Raw genomic sequence first — 22,909 nt, 5'->3', positions numbered from 1 at the left:
CTTCACGTTCTCTTCCTCCACGTTTTCCTCCTTCACGTTCTCTTCCTCTACGTTCTCCTCCTCTATGTTCTTCTCTACGTTCTCCTCCTCCACATTCTCCTCCTCTATGTTCTTCTCTACGTTCATCTCCTCTACGTTCTCCTCCTCCACGTTCTCCTTCAAGTTCTCTTCCTCTACGTTCTCTTCCTCCACGTTCTCCTCCTTCACGTTCCCCTCCTGCATCTTCTCCCCGACGTTCTCCTCCTTCACGTTCTCTTCCTCCACGTTTTCCTCCTTCACGTTCTCTTCATCTACGTTCTCCTCCTCCACATTCTCCTCCTCTATGTTCTCCTCTACGTTTCCCTCCTGCATGTTCTCCTCTACGTTCTTCTCCACGTTCCCCTCTTTCAAGTTCTCCTCCTCCACGTTCTCTTCCTCTACGTTCCCTGCATCTTCTCCTCCACGTTCTCCTCCTTCACGTTCTCTTCCTCTACGTTCTCCTCCTCCACGTTCCCCTCCTGCATGTTCTCCTCTACGTTCTTCTCCACGTTCCCCTCTTTCAAGTTCTCCTCCTCCACGTTCTCTTCCTCTACGTTCTCCTCCTTCACGTTCCCCTCCTGCATCTTCTCCCCGACGTTCTCCTCCTCCACATTCTCCTCCTCTATGTTCTTCTCTACGTTCCCCTCCTCCACGTTCTCCTTCAAGTTCTCTTCCTCTACGTTCCCCTCCTCCACGTTCTCCTCCTCTACGTTCTCCTCTTCTACATTCTCCTCCTCTACATTCTCCTCCTCCACGTTCTCTTCCTCCACGTTCTCCTCCTTCACGTTCTCCTTCAAGTTCTCTTCCTCTACGTTCTCTTCCTCCACGTTTTCCTCCTTCACGTTCTCTTCCTCCACGTTCTCCTCCTTCACGTTCCCCTCCTGCATCTTCTCCCCGACGTTCTCCTCCTTCACGTTCTCTTCCTCCACGTTTTCCTCCTTCACGTTCTCTTCCTCCACGTTCTCCTCCTTCACGTTCTCCTTCAAGTTCTCTTCCTCTACGTTCTCTTCCTCCACGTTCTCCTCCTTCACGTTCTCTTTCAAGTTCTCTTCCTCTACGTTCTCTTCCTCCACGTTCTCCTCCTTCACGTTCCCCTCCTGCATCTTCTCCCCGACGTTCTCCTCCTTCACGTTCTCTTCCTCCACGTTTTCCTCCTTCACGTTCTCTTCCTCTACGTTCTCCTCCTCCACATTCTCCTCCTCTATGTTCTTCTCTACGTTCTCCTCCTCCACATTCTCCTCCTCTATGTTCTTCTCTACGTTCATCTCCTCTACGTTCTCCTCCTCCACGTTCTCCTTCAAGTTCTCTTCCTCTACGTTCTCTTCCTCCACGTTCTCCTCCTTCACGTTCCCCTCCTGCATCTTCTCCCCGACGTTCTCCTCCTTCACGTTCTCTTCCTCCACGTTTTCCTCCTTCACGTTCTCTTCATCTACGTTCTCCTCCTCCACATTCTCCTCCTCTATGTTCTCCTCTACGTTTCCCTCCTGCATGTTCTCCTCTACGTTCTTCTCCACGTTCCCCTCTTTCAAGTTCTCCTCCTCCACGTTCTCTTCCTCTACGTTCCCTGCATCTTCTCCTCCACGTTCTCCTCCTTCACGTTCTCTTCCTCTACGTTCTCCTCCTCCACGTTCCCCTCCTGCATGTTCTCCTCTACGTTCTTCTCCACGTTCCCCTCTTTCAAGTTCTCCTCCTCCACGTTCTCTTCCTCTACGTTCCCCTCCTGCATCTTCTCCTCCACGTTCCCCTCCTTCACGTTCTCTTCGTCTACGTTCTCCTCTTCCACGTTCCCCTCCTCTACGTTTCCCTCCTGCATGTTCTCCTCTACGTTCTTCTCTACGTTCCCCTCCTGCACGTTCTCCTCCTCCCTTTTTCTTCTACGTTCTCCTCCTCCACGTTCTCCTCCTCTATGTTCTCCTCCTCCACGTTCTCCTCCTCTACGTTCTTCTCTACGTTCCCCTCCTGCACGTTCTCCTCTACGTTTCCCTCCTGCATGTTCTCCTCCTCTACGTTCTCCTCCTCCATGTTCTCCTCCTCTACGTTCCCCTCCTGCACGTTCTCCTCCTCTACGTTCTCCTCCTTCACGTTCTCTTCCTCCACGTTTTCCTCCTTCACGTTCTCTTCCTCTACGTTCTCCTCCTCCACATTCTCCTCCTCTATGTTCTTCTCTACGTTCCCCTCCTGCACGTTCATCTCCTCTACGTTCTCCTCCTCCACGTTCTCCTTCAAGTTCTCTGCCTCTACGTTCTCTTCCTCCACGTTCTCCTCCTTCACGTTCCCCTCCTGCATCTTCTCCCCGACGTTCTCCTCCTTCACGTTCTCTTCCTCCACGTTTTCCTCCTTCACGTTCTCTTCCTCTACGTTCTCCTCCTCCACATTCTCCTCCTCTATGTTCTCCTCTACGTTTCCCTCCTGCATGTTCTCCTCTACGTTCTTCTCCACGTTCCCCTCTTTCAAGTTCTCCTCCTCCACGTTCTCTTCCTCTACGTTCCCCTCCTGCATCTTCTCCTCCACGTTCTCCTCCTTCACGTTCTCTTCCTCTACGTTCTCCTCCTCCACGTTCCCCTCCTGCATGTTCTCCTCTACGTTCTTCTCCACGTTCCCCTCTTTCAAGTTCTCCTCCTCCACGTTCTCTTCCTCTACGTTCCCCTCCTGCATCTTCTCCTCCACGTTCCCCTCCTTCACGTTCTCTTCGTCTACGTTCTCCTCTTCCACGTTCCCCTCCTCTACGTTTCCCTCCTGCATGTTCTCCTCTACGTTCTTCTCTACGTTCCCTTCCTGCACGTTCTCCTCCTCCCTTTTTCTTCTACGTTCGCCTCCTCCACGTTCTCCTCCTCTACGTTCTCCTCCTCCACGTTCTCCTCCTCTACGTTCTTCTCTACGTTCCCCTCCTGCACGTTCTCCTCTACGTTTCCCTCCTGCATGTTCTCCTCTACGTTCTCCTCCTCCACGTTCTCCTCCTCTACGTTCCCCTCCTCCACGTTCTCCTCCTCTACGTTCCCCTCCTGCACGTTCTCCTCCTCTACGTTCCCCTTCTGCATTTTCTCCTCCACGTTCTCCTCCTCCACGTTCTCTGGCATTGAAAGGATAACCTCCTCGTTGACCTATAATTTTGTTCTCACATCTGTTCTTTAGAACCAAATTGTAGGATTGTTCTGTGCCTCTATGTTCTCCTGCTGTTGGGTTGTTCTCCTCTCAGACGTTCACCTTTGGGTCCTCTAAACAGTTCATCTGTGTTCACACTGACAGGAACCGGACCAGAGTTCTCCTGCAGGAGAACGGAGACCCTCGTGTCCTGCAGCAGCGTTCTCCAGTCAGGGACCGGTCTGTTGGAAACTAAAGTCTGATTTTTTAGCTTCAGTTTAACCTTTAAGGCTGAAGTTTCTCTTCTTCCTCTAAAATGTCTGCAGCTGCTTTAAACTTTCTTCAGTAGAATTCCTGCAGGAAAAATTCAAATATTGAATTTTAGCAGAAATAGATCAAAGTGGAAACAAAAAAAATCAGACGCCGACTTCAGCCTGGTCTGACGGATAAATACAAATAAAGAAAAAGGTCCCTAAGTGTTTTTTCTGAATCTAATGATAAACATGAATCCTTTATTGAAACATTATTAGCAGCATCCGTGTAACACTAGACAGCCGGTAGGAATCCTCTGCATCCATCCTTTACCGGTCCAACTGGACCACTGATGGTCCTTGACCTCACAGGGTTCTCTTCAAACCAGAGTTGAGGTGAGTTTCCACCTGCAGAACCAGAAAGACCAAAGTGTCCTGAGACCATCAGCTGGATCACTTTGGGATGCGGTTACAGTTCCACCTAAACGGTTACAGTTCTGTTCACCTGTCAACACACATTCAGACACCGTCACACGACCTGACAGACAGGAATTGAACCTGCAGCCTTCCTTCTGTTCAGCAGAGACTCGTTCTACAGTCTGGTCAGGAGCATCTGCTGACATGGACTCGGTTGGGTTCTGTAGGACCAGGATGGTCTGAGCCTTTCTGAACTGGAACCGGTCCTTCTAGCAGCTTTGAGGAGCGTCCACAGAGAAACCGACTCCTCCAGACCACCGGGAGATGTTTGGACTCCTGAAGGGTCTCCATGGTCTGTATGAGGAGAACAGCAGATCCACCTGCATGAAGCTCAGAGCCGCTGTTCGGCTTTAATGAAGCTTCACAGAGGAGGACATGGGACAGGTGAGGCCCGGTGGACCGGAGCGCCACAGCGTCTTCATCACTCAGGACTACAGGAAACCTTCAGGATGTGTCTGTTCTTCACGTTCTCTGTGCTGAGGATCTCCTTGTTCAGATCCATGGAGGTTCCTCTGAAGCTCCTCTGGTCAAACATTCAGAGGAGCTTTGCAGAAATCCAGAGGAGGATCTATAGGAGGATCCCCGGATGAAGTGAGCAGCACATGTGTCAGGGAGCACGGGTTTCATGTCAGTCATTTTCTGCAGGGGGGGGGGTTGTTATTGTTGCCTCTTATCAGCCGACCCCCCAGTTTGGAAACATTTCAACCCGGAGCGGCGCGGCCTGCTCGCTCTGACACGCCGCTCACCCGCCTCACGCTTGTTTGTGTCAGAAGTGGCGGGCTCTCCTCCCCCCACTGCTGCCCAGGCCACGCCCACATTCTAGAACACTGGTGGTGGGCCATTGTTAGCGCAGTTGCCTGGCAACACGGCACACCGTCGTCAGGGACAACCAGCCTCTCCGTCTTTCTCTCTGTGTCTGATAGCAACACCATTATGGAGATGACAAGCCCACGCACACACAACACGTACACAACACACACAAACACACACAGCTTCCATCTTGCAGCAGAAAATTTTCACACAAACTGGAGAAAACAGATTGTTCGTTTTCATGCCCGCTCTTCGTCTCACACACATCATTACTCACAGCGCCGCATGATGCAATCACCTGACATCCTTCATTGTGCGTCTGTGTGTGTGTGTGTGTTACACCGGCAGCGCGCCTTTGAAATGCTTTATTATAATTCAGCACATGAAGAGGTCACAGAGACAGATTACACGAGGAGGCGGACAGACACACAACACAAACGTCCCCTTCCTCCTCCTGCTCCTCCTCACCCTCAGAGGAAGGGGGCGTTGGGTTTATCGGCTCCTGGGGACATTTTCCTCGTGACGCCTAAAAAAATAAACATCGGTCAACGTAAAACAGATTTCCAACATGTCTGCAGGAAACTTCAACTTCTGCCTCCGAGGATGTTTGAAATTCCAATCATCCAACCGGCTGACGGGGCGACAGTGAAGGTCGCAGGACCTGGAGACGATCCATCATCTTCTCCATAAAGATCTATCAACGAGGAATCAAACGACCATCGGGAACAATCAGAACGGTCCATTTATGGACACTCGTGTTCCCAGATGTTGTTTGTCTCTGTGTTTCTAGTAGCTTCCATCACGTTCAGACCAGAATGGTCCGTTCAGGACGGTTAACACAAACATTTGCAGGAGTGTTGGTTAGATCAGCGCATCATCTGCAAAGAAGTAAATTAAAGTTAAGGCCAATTTAGGGAACGTGCATCACTTCCGTGTTTTCCTTCCTCCTTCATGGTTGCTTTTTCTAATGACCTGTACATCTGAGTGACCAGGGGCCTCATTTATAAAACTTTGCGTAGGATTTGCGTCAGAAGTGGCGTACGGATGAAACATAGGACGTGCGTACGCACAGAAATATTCGGAGTTATAAAACCGTGCGCACGCACATCCTACGCATCTTTCCCTTTATAAATCACAACCGATTCTAAATGCAGCGCAGCTTTTGCGGCTACATGACACGCCCATAGTTGCCCATAAATAGTCCGTGAAACGCCCACAAATTAATATTTATGGCTTGCTAAATCATGGCAAACACAGAGGGGAAATCAAAAAAACGTAACTTCACTCAATGTGAAGTAGAAGTTATCGTTGGCGAGGTGGAAAAGAGGAGAAAAGTGTTGTTTGGAGGGCACAGTGTGGGCATTACTAATGCCAAAAAGGCACGTGAGTGGCAAACGGTGGCGGACGCCGAAAATGCTGTAGCCTCACAACCTCGGACCGTGGCCGAAATAAAATAGAAATGAAAGAAAATGATCGGACATCAAAGTCGAGGCAAAAAAACGTCTAGCGCTGCATCGGCAGAGTGTGTCCGCCACGTGGGGGGGGGGGGGTGGCCGGAGCTGACCCCTCTTGATGAGAAACTGGCCGCTATTATTGGGGAATCCCTATTAAGTCCCCCTTATCGGCGTCCTCCTCCGCCTCAGTCACCTGACTGAGACGGAGGGGACGCCGACGCGCCAGGGTCAGGCTGACACAGGTAAGAGAAATAATTAAAATGAATGCAGTCAAGTCACATGTATGCAGGCTACACAATTACAGATTATTAATATAGAACAATTTTATTTTAGTTGCTGGGTGTTCCAGTGGTTACGATGCTGCAGCTGAGCAGCCGTCTGGACCCAGCGTCTCCACGGCACGCGGCTCTCAACCCTCCAGCAGTGGACGTGTCCTCACCGATGCAGTCCTTGAAATGCAGAGGGAAGTCAGTAGTTCAATCAGAGAGGTGGCCAAGGAGTTGGGCGAAATCAAGATCGCCCTGACTGAAATAAACTGCACGATGAGGGAATTCTTAAATAAATAATATTTTCCACACCTCTTTTTCTTTATAAGCGACGCATCACTTCCAAACGCTGGCGCACAGCAGCAGCAAATGGCTCAAATGCGTGTGGTGTCGCCATTTCTCATTTCACCCGTTTTTGTGCGTACGCCTGGGTCAGAGCTTGCGTGGAGGACCGCACATTTTCCCGTCAAGTTTGCTTTTTATAAATCTCAACTATTGCGTAGAGAGTGGCGTACGCCTTCTTTTGTGCGTACGCAACGTTTATAAATGAGGCCCCAGGTCACGTTCACCTCGGAGGACATCTCACATGGACTGTGACCACTTAACTGATAGCCAATGGTCATCAAGTAAGGACCATCAATCAGTGACAGATAGTCCGGTGTTACCAGTGTTAACACTAAAGATGTTAAGACTGGTTAACCTCTCTGGTATTAACCCTTTAAAACCAGAAATGTCACCATTGACACCTAAGTAACACGTGGATTTTGTACTACGGAATTCTGTGACTGTTTACGTAATTAACGCAATTGGATTGGATTGTAATGGAAAGAAAGAGGCTGATGTGCAGCGCCTAGCGTAAAGTGTTGCATATCAGCACAAAGTCACTTTTCTCAGCGTCAGTATCAGATGATTTACGTTCATTACGTAAATGGTCAAAGAGAGTAGGTAGTCCAAAGAATAACAAAACATGGAGTAACCGGTTAACCCTGTTATAAAAGTACTTATAGCAGTAAATTAGTTCATATTTTCCATCTTCATTTGTCTGTAAATCTCAATATTGTTTGCAGTTTTGTTTATGTTCTGCTTTAATGGAAGTCAATATGAATAATTCAAACACAACTCTATAACAGTCACTCCGGGTTCTGCACCAGAGTCCACTGGACCGTGTTCTGATCCACCCTGCTACCTCTACCCAGATCTATCCTGTTGCTGTCCGAGCCCAGAACACAGTGACCACAAACGGATCTTCAGGATCAATCTTCAGGGTTTCGTAGCGTAAGAAAGCCCTGAACAGAAACTACGAGATGGAATGTAGCCATAATGAATATTTAAATTTACTCAAAACCAAAATACTCTCAGGTCTGTTATTGATTCAAAAGGAGATTAAAGGCCACCTTGATCCTTAACGTCTGAATTATTCTTGGTTGAATGAGAGCTTGCTGGAAACACAAACTAATGGGGTTTAAAAGCCTTCAAAGGAACATTTGTGTTTGTAAAGATTAAATTGTGGATTTTTCTAAAGTTGACCCGCAGACATGTTGGAAAAGACTTGGTTGGAATGTGGACTTGGTTGAATGTTCTTGGGTTTAGTTTGGTTCCCTTTTCCCCAGAGTTCAACTCAGGGGACCCGAAGGTTCCCTGTAGGTTCCCATGCTGACCTCAGAGCACAGCGGGAGGCTCCTGTTGGTCACCGTGTGGTAGAACATGCACTGATACAAATACAGGGAGACTGCTTCTGAACCCTCTGTGAGGGGCTGATCAGGGAGACACGAGTCCAAACCGAGGAGATCTGGACGTTTGGGACCAGATGAGTGTGATGTTCAGTTACTGTCTTCTCAAGAACAGAAAACCTCAGAACACAATGGTGAAGCCAAATTTACATGATATAAAATCGGAGGTGTGACCCGAGCCCTGAGAATCAAAGTCTTCAGTGAAGTCTACCAACCGCAGAAACCAGATTCCACATGATTGAGATCAGATCAGCAAGAGGGTTCAGAAGCAGCTTGGGTCAGACCGTCATGAACCCAGCCCAAAAGGTCAATCAAGGTGCCTTCAAAGTTCTTGAGGAGGAGGTAGACAGAAGAGACGGGTAACAGTGATGTGGTAGTTGTAGTCCAAATGTGGGGAAGTTGCGGTCCACGTTAACAGTCTCGGATCACTTCCTGTTGAGGTCAGTTAGTAGTCCCTCGTTGAGGTTTGCGGTTCTGGTCAAACGGAAACCGTCTGTGGTTGAGTCCTGAATCTTCCTGGTTTAGCTACAGTGGGCTTAGTGGTTGGCTAGAAGGAGGAAGAGGAGGAGGAAGGCACGTTTATCCCAGTTTGAAAGGGCCTTTAAACGGAGCCCGTTCTGAATTATCATCCGGATTGAGGATGTTGGTCACGGTGACGCTGCATGGACGTGAGTTGTGTGGATGTTGGCGGTGTTGGTCTGGAGGTTACTTTTTACTGAACAAACGAATAAGTGGAACATGTCCTAACTCTGGGCTAAGTTAGGCTACGGTCACAAACACAACTGCCACCGCGCGATGGGGCGGTATCGGCAGAACCTTAAAGGTTTTATGCCACAGCCTAATTTTTGGAAAATCGTTGGCGTGGCCATGAATACAGATGGTGGCAGTCAGGCGGCTTGATTGGACGATGTGTACACGTCTCTGGACGGTGGGCAGGGGCGGATAAAAAGCAGGCCATTCCACCTGTCACTGGACTGCCACCGCATGACGTCAAAATGTGTGCGGGCGACCACTGACCGATGTCAACTTTCAGATTTGAAAGATTTCCAGGGATTTGAAGATAGAGTAATGAGGGAATTTGGAAAAAGCCTTCATACGGACACAATCACATTCTAAACGTTATAAAAACTGAAAGTCCACAAAAGTAACATCCATGAATCATATTTTGAATCAAAATATTAGCTAATCGTGCTTTCTATGAGCCAATTCTACCGAGGGTTAAGAAGTTGGCCTGTGATGTGGACTTCCTCATGCAACGCTAGCTTTGTTCATGACTATAACACTGTGTGTAGATTTGCTGATGCAGCCCTTATGTGCTGAAAATCCCAGCATGCTTCAACCCTAAGCTTCAGTCCGGACTTCCTGATTGGTTGAGGATAGGTCAATATTGAGGTACATTTCTTAGGGGACTGCCCCCTCGTCTTCCTCCCCCTTCCAGCCGGTCCAGCTGAGGTTGGATTTCTGGGCGTTTCTTGTCCTCTGTACAGAGTCAAATCCTGGTGGGGAGCCTCAGGTCCAGGTCCTGAAGCTGTGACGGTTTTAGCTGAATTTCATTCAGGCCCTTTTGTTGTGGTCCATTTTTAGAGAGAGTCCTCTCAATGGTCCTCCAGCTTCTCACTCCAAATGTGGACGAAAGATCAGAAGAACCAACGAAACGCCTCGCCAGTGGGGACGGAGGGGGGCCGCTACGGAAACAAACACAAAAAACCAGTCAGTCAATGACGTGTTTGTTCATTTCAAATGACAACATTTGCTGGACAGGAAAGGTAACTTTCATCAGAAAAAGACCACAGGAACCATCATCAGAGCCGATCATCTGGGTTAGAGGATGAACTCTACCTTTAGTCTACCAGCAGAAGACTTCACCCTTTGGATCTGACCTGTCTGAACTCTTCATGGCTTTACTTTGTCCCTGATCAGGTTCAGAACCTTTTCAGAGAGAATTTCAGGATGCTTTGGTAGATTATTTTTGCTTTTCACTGAGCTTTCTTCAGTATGAAGGTTCTGAAAGACAACCAGACCAAAGAGGAAGGTCTTCCCTGGATTCCCCACGGTTCCCCACAGTCCCGTCTGTACCTTCAGGGCTTCTTCTACATCAGAATTGATCGTACTCTCCAGATTTTTATGTTATCCAACCTGCATGTTAGCTGATACAGAAACTAGTTAAATTTATTCAGCAATTCTTTTTACTTTAGCCACTACTAAGTATCCTCTCCTAGAAACTGATGGTGGTCCTGAAGCCTTTCTCTGGAATAATTGCTTCCCTCTCTCCTCTCTTTCTATTTAAGTTAACATGTCTCTTCAATCTGGAATATTTCCAGAGGCCTTAAAAACTGCAGTCATTAAACCCCTCCTGAAAAAGAGCGGTCTTGATCCCACTGTACTGAATAATTACAGACCTATCTCTAATCTGCCATTTTTAGGAAAAGTCCTTGAAAAAGTTGTCTACCAACAGCTCACTGACTTTCTCTTATTAAACAATTCGTTTGATGTTTTCCAGTCAGGTTTTAGACCCCATCATAGCACAGAAACTGCTCTTATCAAGGTAACCAATGACATCCGCCTGAACACTGATGATGGAAAAGTCTCTGTCTTAATCCTGCTAGACCTGAGCGCTGCCTTTGATACTGTTGATCATGGGATCCTTTTGCACAGACTCCAAGACTGGGTTGGCATCTCTGGATCTGCCCTAAGTTGGCTCAAGTCTTATCTGGAAGACAGGAAATATTTTGTTGAAATTGGGAGTTGTGTCTCAGACTACATGGCCTTGACTTGTGGTGTGCCCCAGGGATCGATCCTGGGACCCCTTCTGTTCAACCTCTACATGCTGCCACTAGGGCAGTTAATACGCAGTAATAACATATCTTATCACAACTATGCAGATGATACTCAGATCTATGTGTCACTGACAACAGGTGAATATGGGCCGGTGGATTCACTCAGCCACTGCCTCCAACAGATCAGCGCGTGGATGCAGGACAACTTTCTCCAGCTAAACTCAAACAAGACCCAAGTTATTATTTTTGGTCCACAGAAACAAAGAGAAAGTGTCAGCAACTACCTTCATTCTCTGTCTCTTAAACCCTCAAATCAAGTCAGAAATCTAGGGGTAATCATGGACTCTGACCTGAACTTTAACAGCCATATCAAGTCAGTAACATCAGCGGCATTTTACCATCTGAAAAACATTGCCAAAATCAAAAACATAATCTCAAAGCGAGACCTGGAGATACTTATCCATGCATTTGTCTCCAGTAGGTTAGACTACTGTAACGGCCTGCTCACCGGCCTCTCCAAACAGCTGTAAAACAGCTTCAGTACATCCAGAATGCTGCTGCTGGAGTCCTGACCAAAACCAGGAAGTATGATCACATTAGTCCTGTGCTCAGGTCTCTGCACTGGCTCCCTGTACCTCAAAGAATAGACTTCAAAGCAGCTTTGCTTGTGTACAAGTCTCTCCATGGCCGAGCACCAAAGTACATCTCTGACATGTTAGTGCCATATGAACCATCTCGTACTCTGAGGACCTCAGGGGCCGGCCTCCTGTTGATTCCCAGAGTCAGAACTAAACAAGGGGAATCAGCGTTTCAATATTCTGCAGCTAAAATCTGGAACAGCCTCCCTGAAGTCGTAAGACAGGCCTCTTCTGTGTTCATGTTCAAATCTAGACTTAAAACATTTCTGTTTAGCCGTGTATATGACTGAAAGGACCTATCTGCACCTTTCTTTCCTTCCTTTCTTTTTAAATCTTTTTTTTTCTTCTTTTCTTTTAAAGTAAATTTTATGTTGATTATTTCTATGATGTATTGTGATTTTAATGCATTTTTCTGTTTTGTGAAGCACCTTGAATTACTTTGTGTACGAATTGTGCTATACAAATAAACTTGCCTTGCCTTTAAAACAGATTTCTATGAAAGGTGAGGACTGACGGTGGAGGAACGGGTTGGGACAGAAGGAATCTTCGTCACCGACATCATGTGGGACTGTGCGAAGCGTCCTCGGTGTTGGTCCATCGTAGTAGTGGTCGTACTGTCCATGTTCCTACAGTCCAGGGCGGTTTGAACTCACAGGAATTACAAGATTGTGGATCCAAGTGGCAAACAGGAGTTTTCTTTAGGATCTGCTCACGGTTAAGCCTTTTATGGGTAGGCAGTTCGACTCCCAGGCCTGCCAGTGAATGCATCCTTGATCAGTTCATGTACCCCCCCCCCAGCTGTAGGAAGTTAGGTTGAAGAAAACCTCATCTGGGTGTTATGTAACCCTTGTTGGGCTGCATGAAGCCAGTTAGAGGCTTCAGCTTCAGGACAGGAGATCCGTTTCTGAACATCTGACCCTCTGAGTTCTGGGGTTTCTGACAGAAGGAGGTTTCTGTGATGGAACCAGGGACTCTGGGGGGGTCCCTGAGCGGGCCAAAGGTCAGAGAAGAGCTGGACCATGTGGTTACAGAATGTGGAAGGCTGTGTTCCTGAGCCCAATCGGGTTCATGTTCCCGTCAGGCTGAAGCTCCTCTGAGTTCAGAAAGTTGACCCCAGGAGACAGGAAGGGCCGCTGTGAGTGACAACCCTCCCTGAGCGGGAACCTGTTTGAAGCAGCAGTTCTGGATCCTGCAGGACTAATTTCCTGCAGCAGAATGAGGCCCTAATGTTCATTACAAAGTAAACTTCAGGAGCGGATGAAAGTCTGTCAGGTCGACTTCAAAGAGAGCAGGAAAAGGGATGAGGCAAGAGCGTGAAACCCTCCGCCAACACACACACGGCGCCGTCACTCGACCTTAGCCTCCACAGGTCCAATTAGCATGTAATTGAGGAAGATTATGGCTGCTAATTCAATGTCTCTCCAGCGCGCACACGCCATGTCTCAGTGTGTCCTCGGAGCGCACGTGTGCAGGCCGGGGAATAATTAGAGTTGGTCCGCAGAGTTTCCCACAGGAAGTGTGTGTGTGTCAGAGAGAGATATATGGAGTCATCAGGGAGGTCGAAAGGCGGTGTCAATGAATTATTGATCGCCACTAATTCTTACGGCACACACACACACACACACACAGACGAGTAGATAACATAAATATTCCTCCTTCCTTCACTCTGTGGGCTCTCTGTCACTGTGAATAAGTGGGATGTGTGTGTGCGTGCATGTCCGTGCACGTGTGTGTGTGAGTGTGGCATCCTGCCAGACCTCGGTGGGCGGCGAGCTCTCGCTTTTCACCACCCACCATCTGCACAGCGCTCACACATACACACTCAGCGGGGTGAGCGATGTCTTCCAGCTCGTGCCTCCCAGGCAGCGATCTGGGTTAAGTGAGCCAGCACACACACACGTGCACACATGCGCACGTGAAAACACATCCACATCCACTTTCACTGGAGGAGGAAACGATGAAGCAGCAGAATCCATTAAATGCTAAGCGTGTGTTTGTGTGCGAACAGTTTTTAATCAACAGAGTGAGGTCGGGTTCTGTCAGGTTCTGCTCCGGTACCAGTCCATTCAGAGGATAAACTCTCATCAGATTAATGGTTGGAGCCCAAGGAACGAGGATATGAACCGGAGTTTCAACTGCGTTGGCGTTTCTACTCGTGTGTGGATCATTTTAACAGCATTTGGACTCTAGATGGCAGCACTGCTCCTTTTGTTGTAGCTGCAGCTGACATAGCACGCTAACACGGTTCCTCTTTGTTAAGCCTTTAACCCTGCAGTTGTCATCGACAACCGGATCAAACACACAGCCTTTGAATTGCTCTAACTGTTCATGCAATCCACACAAGTCCAACGGATTCTGACGCGGAAAAGACGCATCTTTATCCCAATGTCAGCGCCAGCTGCCTTTTTCCAGAACCAGTTGTTTACATCCACTGCATGGACACCTTATCATTGAAAAGTGTCGCAATTCAACACAAAGCTGCTTTTTTCATGCTATGTACACACTAGGTAAATTATGTTTATCACGTAAACAAGTTACTGACGTAAAATGTTGCAAATCGGAGCAAACAGCTTGTTTTCTCATCTGAATCGGTTGTAATTTTGTTGATTTCTTAAACATGTTTGTGCGTTCACATTGTTGTGTTGCACATCAACACAAAGCTGCTTTCAGAATCCATCAGACTCACATTCACTGCATAAACTGTTGAACAGTTAAAGTAATTCAAAGTCAAACTGGAGTCAAGGTTCAAAAATTTAATCCAATCCTTTCATCAAACCCTAAATGACAACTGAGATCCTCCCAAACGTTACATAAACACAAACAGACAATAAGTCCAGACAAAAATTGATGTCATTTTAACACATTGCTTTGTTTTCACCTTATTGCCTCTTCATTTATCAAACAAGAAGATTTGAACAATGTTTTATATAAATACACAAATTACAATCATGAGTTTCATGTGTGAGCGGCTGGATGTGTTGGCTGTGTGTGAGACCGGTACTTTGGTAACCAGGGTTTGATTCCCAGGGGGTGCAATGAGCTTCATCCAGTGAGACTTGTCTTGTGTCTTGTCTAAGACCCTTGTCTTGTCTAGGGACTACTACCCTACTGCCTAACCATGTAGCCTCAGTGTCCCCCTGTACCGGTCCCCAACCCGGATAATAAACTGAAGTAAAACTCTACCAAACCGCCTGATTGGACCAGTGAAAATCAGTGATTCGCTGTGGCGACTGCTGGACGTCTGTGCATGGACCTGTGTGGGTGGAGATATGTGTGTTGATGTTTGTATGTAGAGATGTATTTTTTGATGTTTGTGCATGGACGTTTGTGTGCAGACGCGTGTATTCGGATGTTTGTGTGTGTACGTTTGTTTCTGGGCGTGTATGAATGTGAATGTGTGTGGACACCTGTGTGTGGTTGTTTCTGCATGGACGTTTTTGCGTGGACATGTGTGTGTGTGAACTTTCGTGTGTGGACGTGTGTGTTGGTGCACCTCACCTCCAGCACGCCGCCTCCTCCTGGTTTCTTCTTCAGCTCCTCGCACTTCCTGAATTTGCAGATCTGGTGACCCGTCTTCCTGTTGCGGCACGACGAGCAGACGCCGCAGTTGATCAGCCGCCGGCAGGGTCCACACACGCCGCACCGCTTCCTCTTCCTCTTGGCCACAGTCCCCGATGAAGACGACGATGATGATGACAATGTGACGCCTCCTGTCGTTACCCCCGATGATGAGGGCGAGGAAGAGGAAGGGCAGGGGGAGGAGTTGGTGTGCTGCTGGCAGTCTGTTAAGGCCCGCTGACCGCTGGTCATCTGGAAGGCGCTACTGGCGTCGGAAATCCCGCCTCCTGCTGAACCCATCGCCATGACAATGACACCAGGAGGTAATCCGAGCCCCCCTAAAAAGCCCCCGCCCATGACCCCGCCTCCATTGCAGCTGCCTCCCTCTGATAGGCCGATCATGTCGGCGTGTGCGTGTCCCTGCTTGTTCATGGTGCCACAGTCTGCGCCGCTGCTGTAGGCGGGCAGGAAGTTCCCGTTGCTGGCGGCCATGGGGTGATGATGAGCTGCTGCTTGCGTCACAGGAAGTGAGGGAGTGGATCCGTGTTTTTCAGCTCCTCCCCCCTCACTGCCCCCTCCACTCCCCCCTCCCCCAGACCCACCGCTGCTGCCCTGGTGTACGCTGGAACTGTGGGGGTGTGTGGAGGTCATGTGACCCGGCGCCGCCGAGGGATGGTGATGGTGGTGGTGATGTGAGGGCGCAGTCGCCACAGGTTTCGGGCGACCCCAAAACATGGCTGCCGGGTGGTTCATGTTCATGTTCTCATGGCAACCCCAAGGCCCTGTCGCCATGGTGCCCAAGCGGGCAGCAGTAGGGGGGAAAATGGGCGTGGCCGCCGCCAAGCGGGCCGCCAATTTGGCAGACTGGGGGAAGTTCGCAACGTTCATGTTCATGTTGACGTTGGTCTTGTAGAAGCTGGCGATGGAGGAGCGGTAGCGGTCCATCTCTGTCGTGTAATCCAGCATCGGCGCCAGACTCGATACCTGCAAGAAGGAAACGGGTGTTGGGTTCGCGTCCGCGGTTGGACAGAAACGCACAGTTAGGGGCCAAAACAGTGAGTACTGTCTGTCCCTTTAGCTAAACCAAACTATTGGTACAAAAATAGTTTGGGATCATCACAGGTTGTGTCCAATCAGTGACCAGAGTAAGGACTACCTTTAGTGTAGACCAACAAGAACAGCAACAAATAGGGTCGACTGTTCTGAGGCTTTTCTATCTTCCATCAGAGGTTACCGGCTACGCTTATGCAGCTTACGCGCTACATAAATTACATTCTAACCCTTATATGATCAGAACCAGTGTTGACGTTCTTTGAACTACCGTAACTCTGTGACCGTTGACCCAATCGACGTAAATCCATTGGATCCTGAAAGCTGGGAAAAGCAGTTGTACGCTAGTAGGCAACACTAAAAATAGCCGTAAACAAGATAATTAGATTGTCATACCATAAATCTTTGACCGTTTACAGGTTTGCAGCGATTTATGGTATGTCAAATAGCGATTGTTGTTCAGAATCCAGGTTAAAGGGTAAAAAGAGCTGACATCACAATTAGCTTAGATTTGCACACTAACCGCACCATTAGCCTGGTTTGTCTTCGTATTAACACGCTAACACTAACACAAAAAGCATAGGTTAGGTCTCTGAGCATATTGTCACCTGCTGTTAGGTTGTGTTGTGCAATAAAAATGTGTTATTCTATGTACACACTAGATAAATTCACGAACGTACTGGATGCAGGTCCTTGAACGCTCTTTTAGCATTCGAGGTTTACGCTGGACGTTAGCCGATACTACTCTATGTACCCGCAGTTGGAAGGGTCTTGGTATGAAATGTAGCGCTGCTACATGTTTCATGTTTTGCTGTTGTGTTTCATGTTTTGCTGTTGTGTTTCATGTTTTGCTGTTGAGTTTCATGTTTTGCTGTTGTGTTTCATGTTTTGCTGTTGTGTTTCATGTTTTGCTGTTGTGTTTCGTGTTTTGCTGTTGTGTTTCATGTTTTGCTGTTGAGTTTCGTGTTTTGCTGTTGTGTTTCATGTTTTGCTGTTGTGTTTCATGTTTTGCTGTTGTGTTTCGTGTTTTGCTGTTGTGTTTCATGTTTTGCTGTTGTGTTTTATGTTTTGCTGTTGTGTTTCATGTTTTGCTGTTGTGTTTCATGTTTTGCTGTTGTGTTTCATGTTTTGCTGTTGTGTTTCATGTTTTGCTGTTGTGTTTCATGTTTTGCTGTTGCGTTTCATGTTTTGCTGTTGTGTTTCATGTTTTGCTGTTGTGTTTCAGTTCCTTCGTTCTGGGATTTGTTGTTGTTGTATCTTAAATGTAAGCGTGTCTTGCACCTCTCAGCCACCGTACCTAGCTACTAAGAAACTAGTGGACACCACGCTGACTATTTCTTTTTTTTTTCAAACGGCGGAAATGACGTAATCGATTTCACAAAGTAAAAATCGAATTGATTTGAGCGTTTTGCAGTGATTATTGATGAGTCCACTGTCTTCTGCAGATAAAAACGTTCATGATTTATTTAAAAACAGACATTTAAATAAATTTTTTTGGCAAAGATTGTTCTGAAGCAATGCATTGTGGTCTACATTTGCCAATCTAGCGAGCATGGATGCTCACTGGTTTTTCGCAGAGACTTCTGGGAGATTTCTAGGGCTCTGGATTTTGGAATTGTAGATTCAGACAGACTAGAAAACGGCAAACGCCCTATTTGCACTATGTAGGGGTTGGGGGGGAGTTTGGACACAGCTATAGACTTTTTATTGAAAGTGGTTGCTTGAACTCGTATTTCCGAGGCGTGTGTGAAGGCAGCATCAGAATCAGAGCACGTGTAGACGGCGTACTGTGGCTTCATGATGCAGAAGCATCAATCCAGCTTTGGAGAGTGGGAGACGTTTGCCCCGGTGTGAACCGCCCTCGGGGGCAGACGCTAATACAGCAGCAGAGGATGTGAGAACATTAGACCCACGACTGGCTCTGTAAAGCTGCTAAACGCTCCCCAGTGATCACCAGCTGCTCTCTAAAAGGCAGCTTGCGGTTTCGGCAGCTGTGTGAATTTTGTCATCCGCACTAATCCGCCGGGGTCCGCCGGGTATCTCTGCCGGCGCACGCTGACTCAGTCATTCAGAGAAACACTCCGGGCTGAGACGAGCGGCAGGAGGATGACGGGACGCCAAATCCTGGAGGAAACCACCAGGAGTCCCTCCTCCCGGCGCTGCTCCTCAGGCCCGGCGTCTGCCTGACAGGCGGATTGTTCAGAGCCGAAACCGCCACAGGAGTTCTGTGGAACCACTGGACCTGACCCGCCTTCGGGTTCTGGTTTGGCTCTTCTGCTGGACTGAACGACTCACCTGCCCCTGGCCGCCGTAGCCGTGGTGGTTTGGGTGATGGTGAGAGGGGGCGGAGCTTCTCTGGAGCATCGAGGTGAGGTCGCTCTCCACGCACACGCCGCTCGTCATGCCCGACATGACCTCGCACACGCACACGCCTGGGCTCAGCAAGCGGTTGGCTGTCGGAGGTCGCTTCGCTCTGTGGACCAAAGGAAAGATGGAGGTCAGGAAGGGCGGCGGCGTTTGTGTCGGTCGACATCCGCTCGCTCTGACAACAGGTTCATGGTTCTTCCTCAGAAAGTCTAACTGTTCCAAAGGTGAAGGTCGCTGCAGGTCATCCAACCGTTTCACTGACGTTTGTCACACAGTTTCCTCAGAATGACCCTCGGATTGGAATTATCGTAGAAAGAGTCGTTTCAGCCAAACATGAGGAACGTTTCACTGTTTTGTCAACATCTACGTTTTCTCTGTGATGGTCGGGGGGCGGAGCTTTCTCTTCTTCTGATGTCCAGAGACTCTGGCGTGGTTCTCTGAGGAAATGACAGCAACAGAGTCCCTTCACCCTGCAGGGGGCGCCGTGATGAGGAGATACAGCTACAAGGACGAGAAACCTGAATGTCTCTGACACGCCTTTGAGCAAAGCACTAAACCTGGTGTCTCCAGCTGTCTGTAGCAAAGCGAGCTGTTTGAAAAGACGTTCATCACATCAATTATTCAGTGATGAAAACATCCAAAGACAAAAAAACTGACTTTCAGTTTGTTTAACCGACAAAATTCCAGAAAAGTTCCACATTTCTTTAGCTTCATCACCAATTTTGCTCATTTAGAAAACAACGGATTTTAGAACAAAATGGGATTGAAATGAGGAGATTTTTCCGAATCGGATCATGAACAGAAACAGAATTCATTCCGTGAGAATTCTGAAAAAATGACTAGATTTTTTGTTTACAAACAACAATCCCAACGAGAAACGAGACAAAGGTTTGTCTGCAGCGTGCGGCGCTGTAAGCTAACTCCATGGGAGTTTTAGCCAAGGTTTATCACCATGGCGACCCCACGACCCGCACCAGAACACGAGTCTTCTCTACATTTGACTCCAGCGATCAGATGGTCCTCAATGGTCCGGCCCGAGCGCAGATGACCTGAGAGGGACCAGCCGACAAGGCGGCGCCGGACACCATCGGCCAGGCCAGAACCCAAACCCAAAAGGGTTCAGAATTGTAAAATAAACAGGAAAACTCGTAACTTTTACAGTTCAAATATAGTTTTTTCAAATTCAAGGGGAGGACTTCCCGTCTGGAAGGTCCTGTTTCACCCCCAGACAGCAGGAGGCAGTGTTCCCCGTTTCCGTCGTTCCTTATCCATCATAAATGACAGAAGAACAGAAACGCTCCTCCTGTTCCTATCAATTGTTGGAAATGTTATCGTAGATTTGGGGAATCGAACCCTTGCACGTTTCCCCAGAGTCCACTGAGCCAGACTGGGAGGGAAGAACTGGCCCTCTGACATCAAAGTCCAGTAGAACTTGCATCAGAACGCCGAACGCTTCTCACGTTTTGGCGGCCGGTTCTTGGCTTTCCCGCCATAAAGCGTTCTGAGGGAAAACGGCGAGGAACCTCAAACCCTGAACTATCTCTTCCTTATTGTCTGTGTGGATCTTTGAGGAACGGCGTTTCCTGTTGGTGGAATGGAACCCACAACCCAGCAAGTGTCTGGAGTTCTGTGCAGGGAGAACGTGGCCCGCCGCTGCAGCAGAACCGTCACAGTTTGGGCCCAGAACGGGCCAGAACCGCTTCTCCAGCAACAAGTCTGCAGCCGAGGCAGATCTTTGTCTCTGCAGAGGCTCCTCCACAGGAAGATGTGCACGCGCGCTGACCTTTGACCCGCCAGCGCGCGCGCACAGCTGTGCACACAGCCAGGTGTGAGGTGTGCGCAGCCTCCAGTACAGCATCCCTCCGCGTGTGTGTGCTGCGCAGCAGCGGGGAACTGTGTGTGCGCGCGCGCTGAGGCGCGTGGGCCCCCCTCCCCCGAGGCATAACTAATTACCCTGTCTGGTCGAGCGGGCCGCGCGAGCTCCGACAGAAGGTCACGGTGGCCACCGGCCGCGAGGGGGGAACTGCTCTCCCACGCGACACATTAACACCTCCCCTCTGCCCCCCCACCGTCAGGCACAGGGAGTCAACGAGGAGGGAGGGAGGGAGCATGGAGGAGGAGGAGGAGGGGGTCAGTCACAAAAAGGCAGAGCCGATAACGAGGCGATAAATCCGTGAACGCAGCATGCACGGGGAGGACGGCGCGTGCCGCTGCTACTTACCGGCCCCGCGAGGAGGAGGAGGAGAGGAGGAGGAAGGAGGAGAGGAAGAAGACCGTCTGGGAATTATCCCGCCACGGATCATGGCTGGAAGGAGACAGAAAGAGGAGAGAGGAGGAGGAGGGGGAGACGGGAGCACCGGGAGGGATTTGTCGGTCTGTTGGTACCAAGGAGAGGAAGAGGAGGAGGAGGAGGCGGCGGAGGAGGGGGGAGAAGGGGGGCAGATGGATAATCACCTGGGCTTGGCACAAGCGAGCGCGAGGCGGGGAGAGAAAGGGAGGGGGGAGGCGTTAAATTAGCCCGGTCGAGGCGCGAGGAAGAAGCTGTGCGGAGAGCCTGCGGGGGCGGGAGGGGGGGAGGAGGAGGGGGGCACCATGGGAGGAGCGGGAGGGGCGCCGGGGTGATGAATAATGGCGGAGGTTATGAACGGATACGTGCGGCGCTGAGAGGGGAGCACGCGCCGCAGATGCTCGGAAACACAGGGAGGATGTGTGTGTGCGCGCGCGCGTGTAGAGGCTCGTGCCCTCCGCCGCCGCGTTTCACGCTGGACGCTCGCTGCCGGCGGCGCTCGCGGCGACGTGCCGCGCGCAGCGTGAACCGTCTGATTGGCGCGGAAACGAGGTGAGGAGGCGCGAGGGCGCGAAGATGATTGGCTGCCTGCCGATAAAAGCGCGAGCGGCAGAGAGACATAAGGAAGACATTTGGAGAGAGAGAGGGAGCCCGAGAGGAAACGGAGGTTTGGTTCAGTTCAATAAAAACAGATTTGGTGGTTTAAAATCAACATTTTATTCATCCTTTCATCTCAAGGGTTTATGAAACTTTAACTTTTATAAAATAGTGTTTGTTTGGGGGGGGGGGTCCAGTCCAACAGCTGTGGGATTATAACAGCTGTTTAGTGAAAGAGAACCATAACAATTAACCAAGAAACTCAGAAAATTAGAACATTATGATTTAAGAAATGAAGAAAAACCGTCTATTTTCCTGCTTTACAGTTGTTGTTTTTTTACCAAACACAAAGTGACTCGTCTGGTCTCTGTTCTTTCTCTAATCATCTGTTCAACTTTGACTTCCTCCTTTTTTCTCAAATAAATGCTCTAAAACAAACTTTAGTCAGAGAATATTTCCACCTGCAGCCCTTTCAGCAGCAAACAGCTGCCTGCAAACGTGGAAGACCAACAAATCAGTGAAATTAGACAAACCCATTAACATTTAATCAGTGTGAAAATCAAACCTTTAATGAGTCCTAAAAGCAGACATGGAGCTGCTGAGGATGAACTTTGAGTCTCAGACGTCGGCTGATCTTCATCCTCATGAACTTCAGAATCAAAGCATCGTTTTGGGTGGAGCGGCGGCTGGCCGATTGGCCGCTGGGTCAAGGGTCATGTGCGTTCACCATCAGGGGACTGAACAGAACCGCCTTTTTAAACAGAGTCTCACCATTTTACAGGTCAGTTTGCAGTTCAAAATGCACCAGTTTGCAGAAATGTGTGGAGCACAGAAACGTGACGTTGGGATTCTGGGTTTGGCTCTCAGTGCTGTTTCCTCTTTGAGGAGCGGCCGGTCGCTCATCCAGATGAACGCCGACACGCTCTGCTGCTGTCAGATTAATGGAACATAATGCACGTCTGCAGGAGGCTGTAATTACTCTGGGTTAGCAGGCCGTCGCCCTCTCCGTGTCTCCAATAAGAGCGCATTAGTGCTGTGGTGCAGCGTCCGTCCAGCACAGCCAGACGCTCATTGATCAACTGTCTGGACGTTCTGACTCCCCCTCAGCAACGGGAGATCAAGTCCTCCCTGTCAGATACCTCACAGGTTGTTGATTCACAGAACTTCCAGTGGGTTTGAGAAGAATCTAAGCAGAACTTCAAAGTGTTCAGAACCAAAACCCAGATGACATCATGTGAGTCGGTGCTGCAGGTCCAGGAGAAGATTCAAGAAGTCTTATTGCCATATTTGGTGAAGTTTCACAGAATGGGAATTTGCTTTGGTGCAAGTGTTCAACATAAAACAGAAGAACAGTTAGCGACAAAAATTAAAAAGAAAAAATGACACAATGGTCAGAACAATAAATAATAGAGTAAGTGGTGCAAACAGTGCAGAAAACAGTGCAAACTGAGGACGATCAGGGTGCAGTGGGCTGGTGACTGATTGGACATAGAAGTGAAGTTTAAGGGGGGAGGAGTTAAAGGGTGTTAAAGAGTCTGACTGCAGAGG

At 48.9% G+C, this 22,909-nt stretch overlaps 2 protein-coding genes across 5 annotated transcripts; one reads left to right on the top strand and one right to left on the bottom strand.

Annotated features, from left to right (window-relative positions):
* Positions 1-349: 349 nt before the first annotated feature.
* Positions 350-1,564, top strand: LOC144987093 (uncharacterized; the record flags this gene model as incomplete). Its single annotated transcript, XM_078936024.1, has 1 exon — positions 350-1,564. A coding segment is annotated over exon 1 (1,215 nt), but the record flags the coding sequence as incomplete, so codon positions are not given.
* Positions 1,565-4,987: 3,423 nt separating this feature from the next.
* On the bottom strand, positions 4,988-21,042 carry LOC101156122 (uncharacterized). 4 transcript variants are annotated; one of them, XM_078936810.1, is made up of 5 exons: positions 20,699-20,836; positions 20,431-20,534; positions 18,406-18,583; positions 15,001-16,044; positions 4,988-9,772 (listed from the first exon to the last, which is right to left on the bottom strand). In XM_078936810.1, exons 3-5 carry the CDS (start codon positions 18,520-18,522, stop codon positions 9,725-9,727), a joined length of 1,209 nt encoding a protein of 402 aa, XP_078792936.1. In that variant the 5' UTR covers positions 18,523-18,583; positions 20,431-20,534; positions 20,699-20,836; the 3' UTR covers positions 4,988-9,724. The 4 variants fall into 4 exon arrangements, with proteins under 4 accessions (XP_078792936.1, XP_078792937.1, XP_023822134.1 ...); XM_078936811.1 differs by lacking the exons at positions 20,431-20,534; positions 20,699-20,836 and adding an exon at positions 20,932-21,042; XM_023966366.2 differs by lacking the exon at positions 20,431-20,534 and having other exon boundaries at positions 20,699-20,872.
* Between the last annotated feature and the right edge of the window lie 1,867 nt (positions 21,043-22,909).

Source organism: Oryzias latipes, chromosome 18, assembly GCF_053564925.1.
Source record: "Oryzias latipes strain Hd-rR chromosome 18, Olatipes_Hd-rR_3.1".
NCBI classification, from domain to species: domain Eukaryota; kingdom Metazoa; phylum Chordata; class Actinopteri; order Beloniformes; family Adrianichthyidae; genus Oryzias; species Oryzias latipes.
This window is presented reverse-complemented; position numbering and strand designations above follow the sequence as displayed.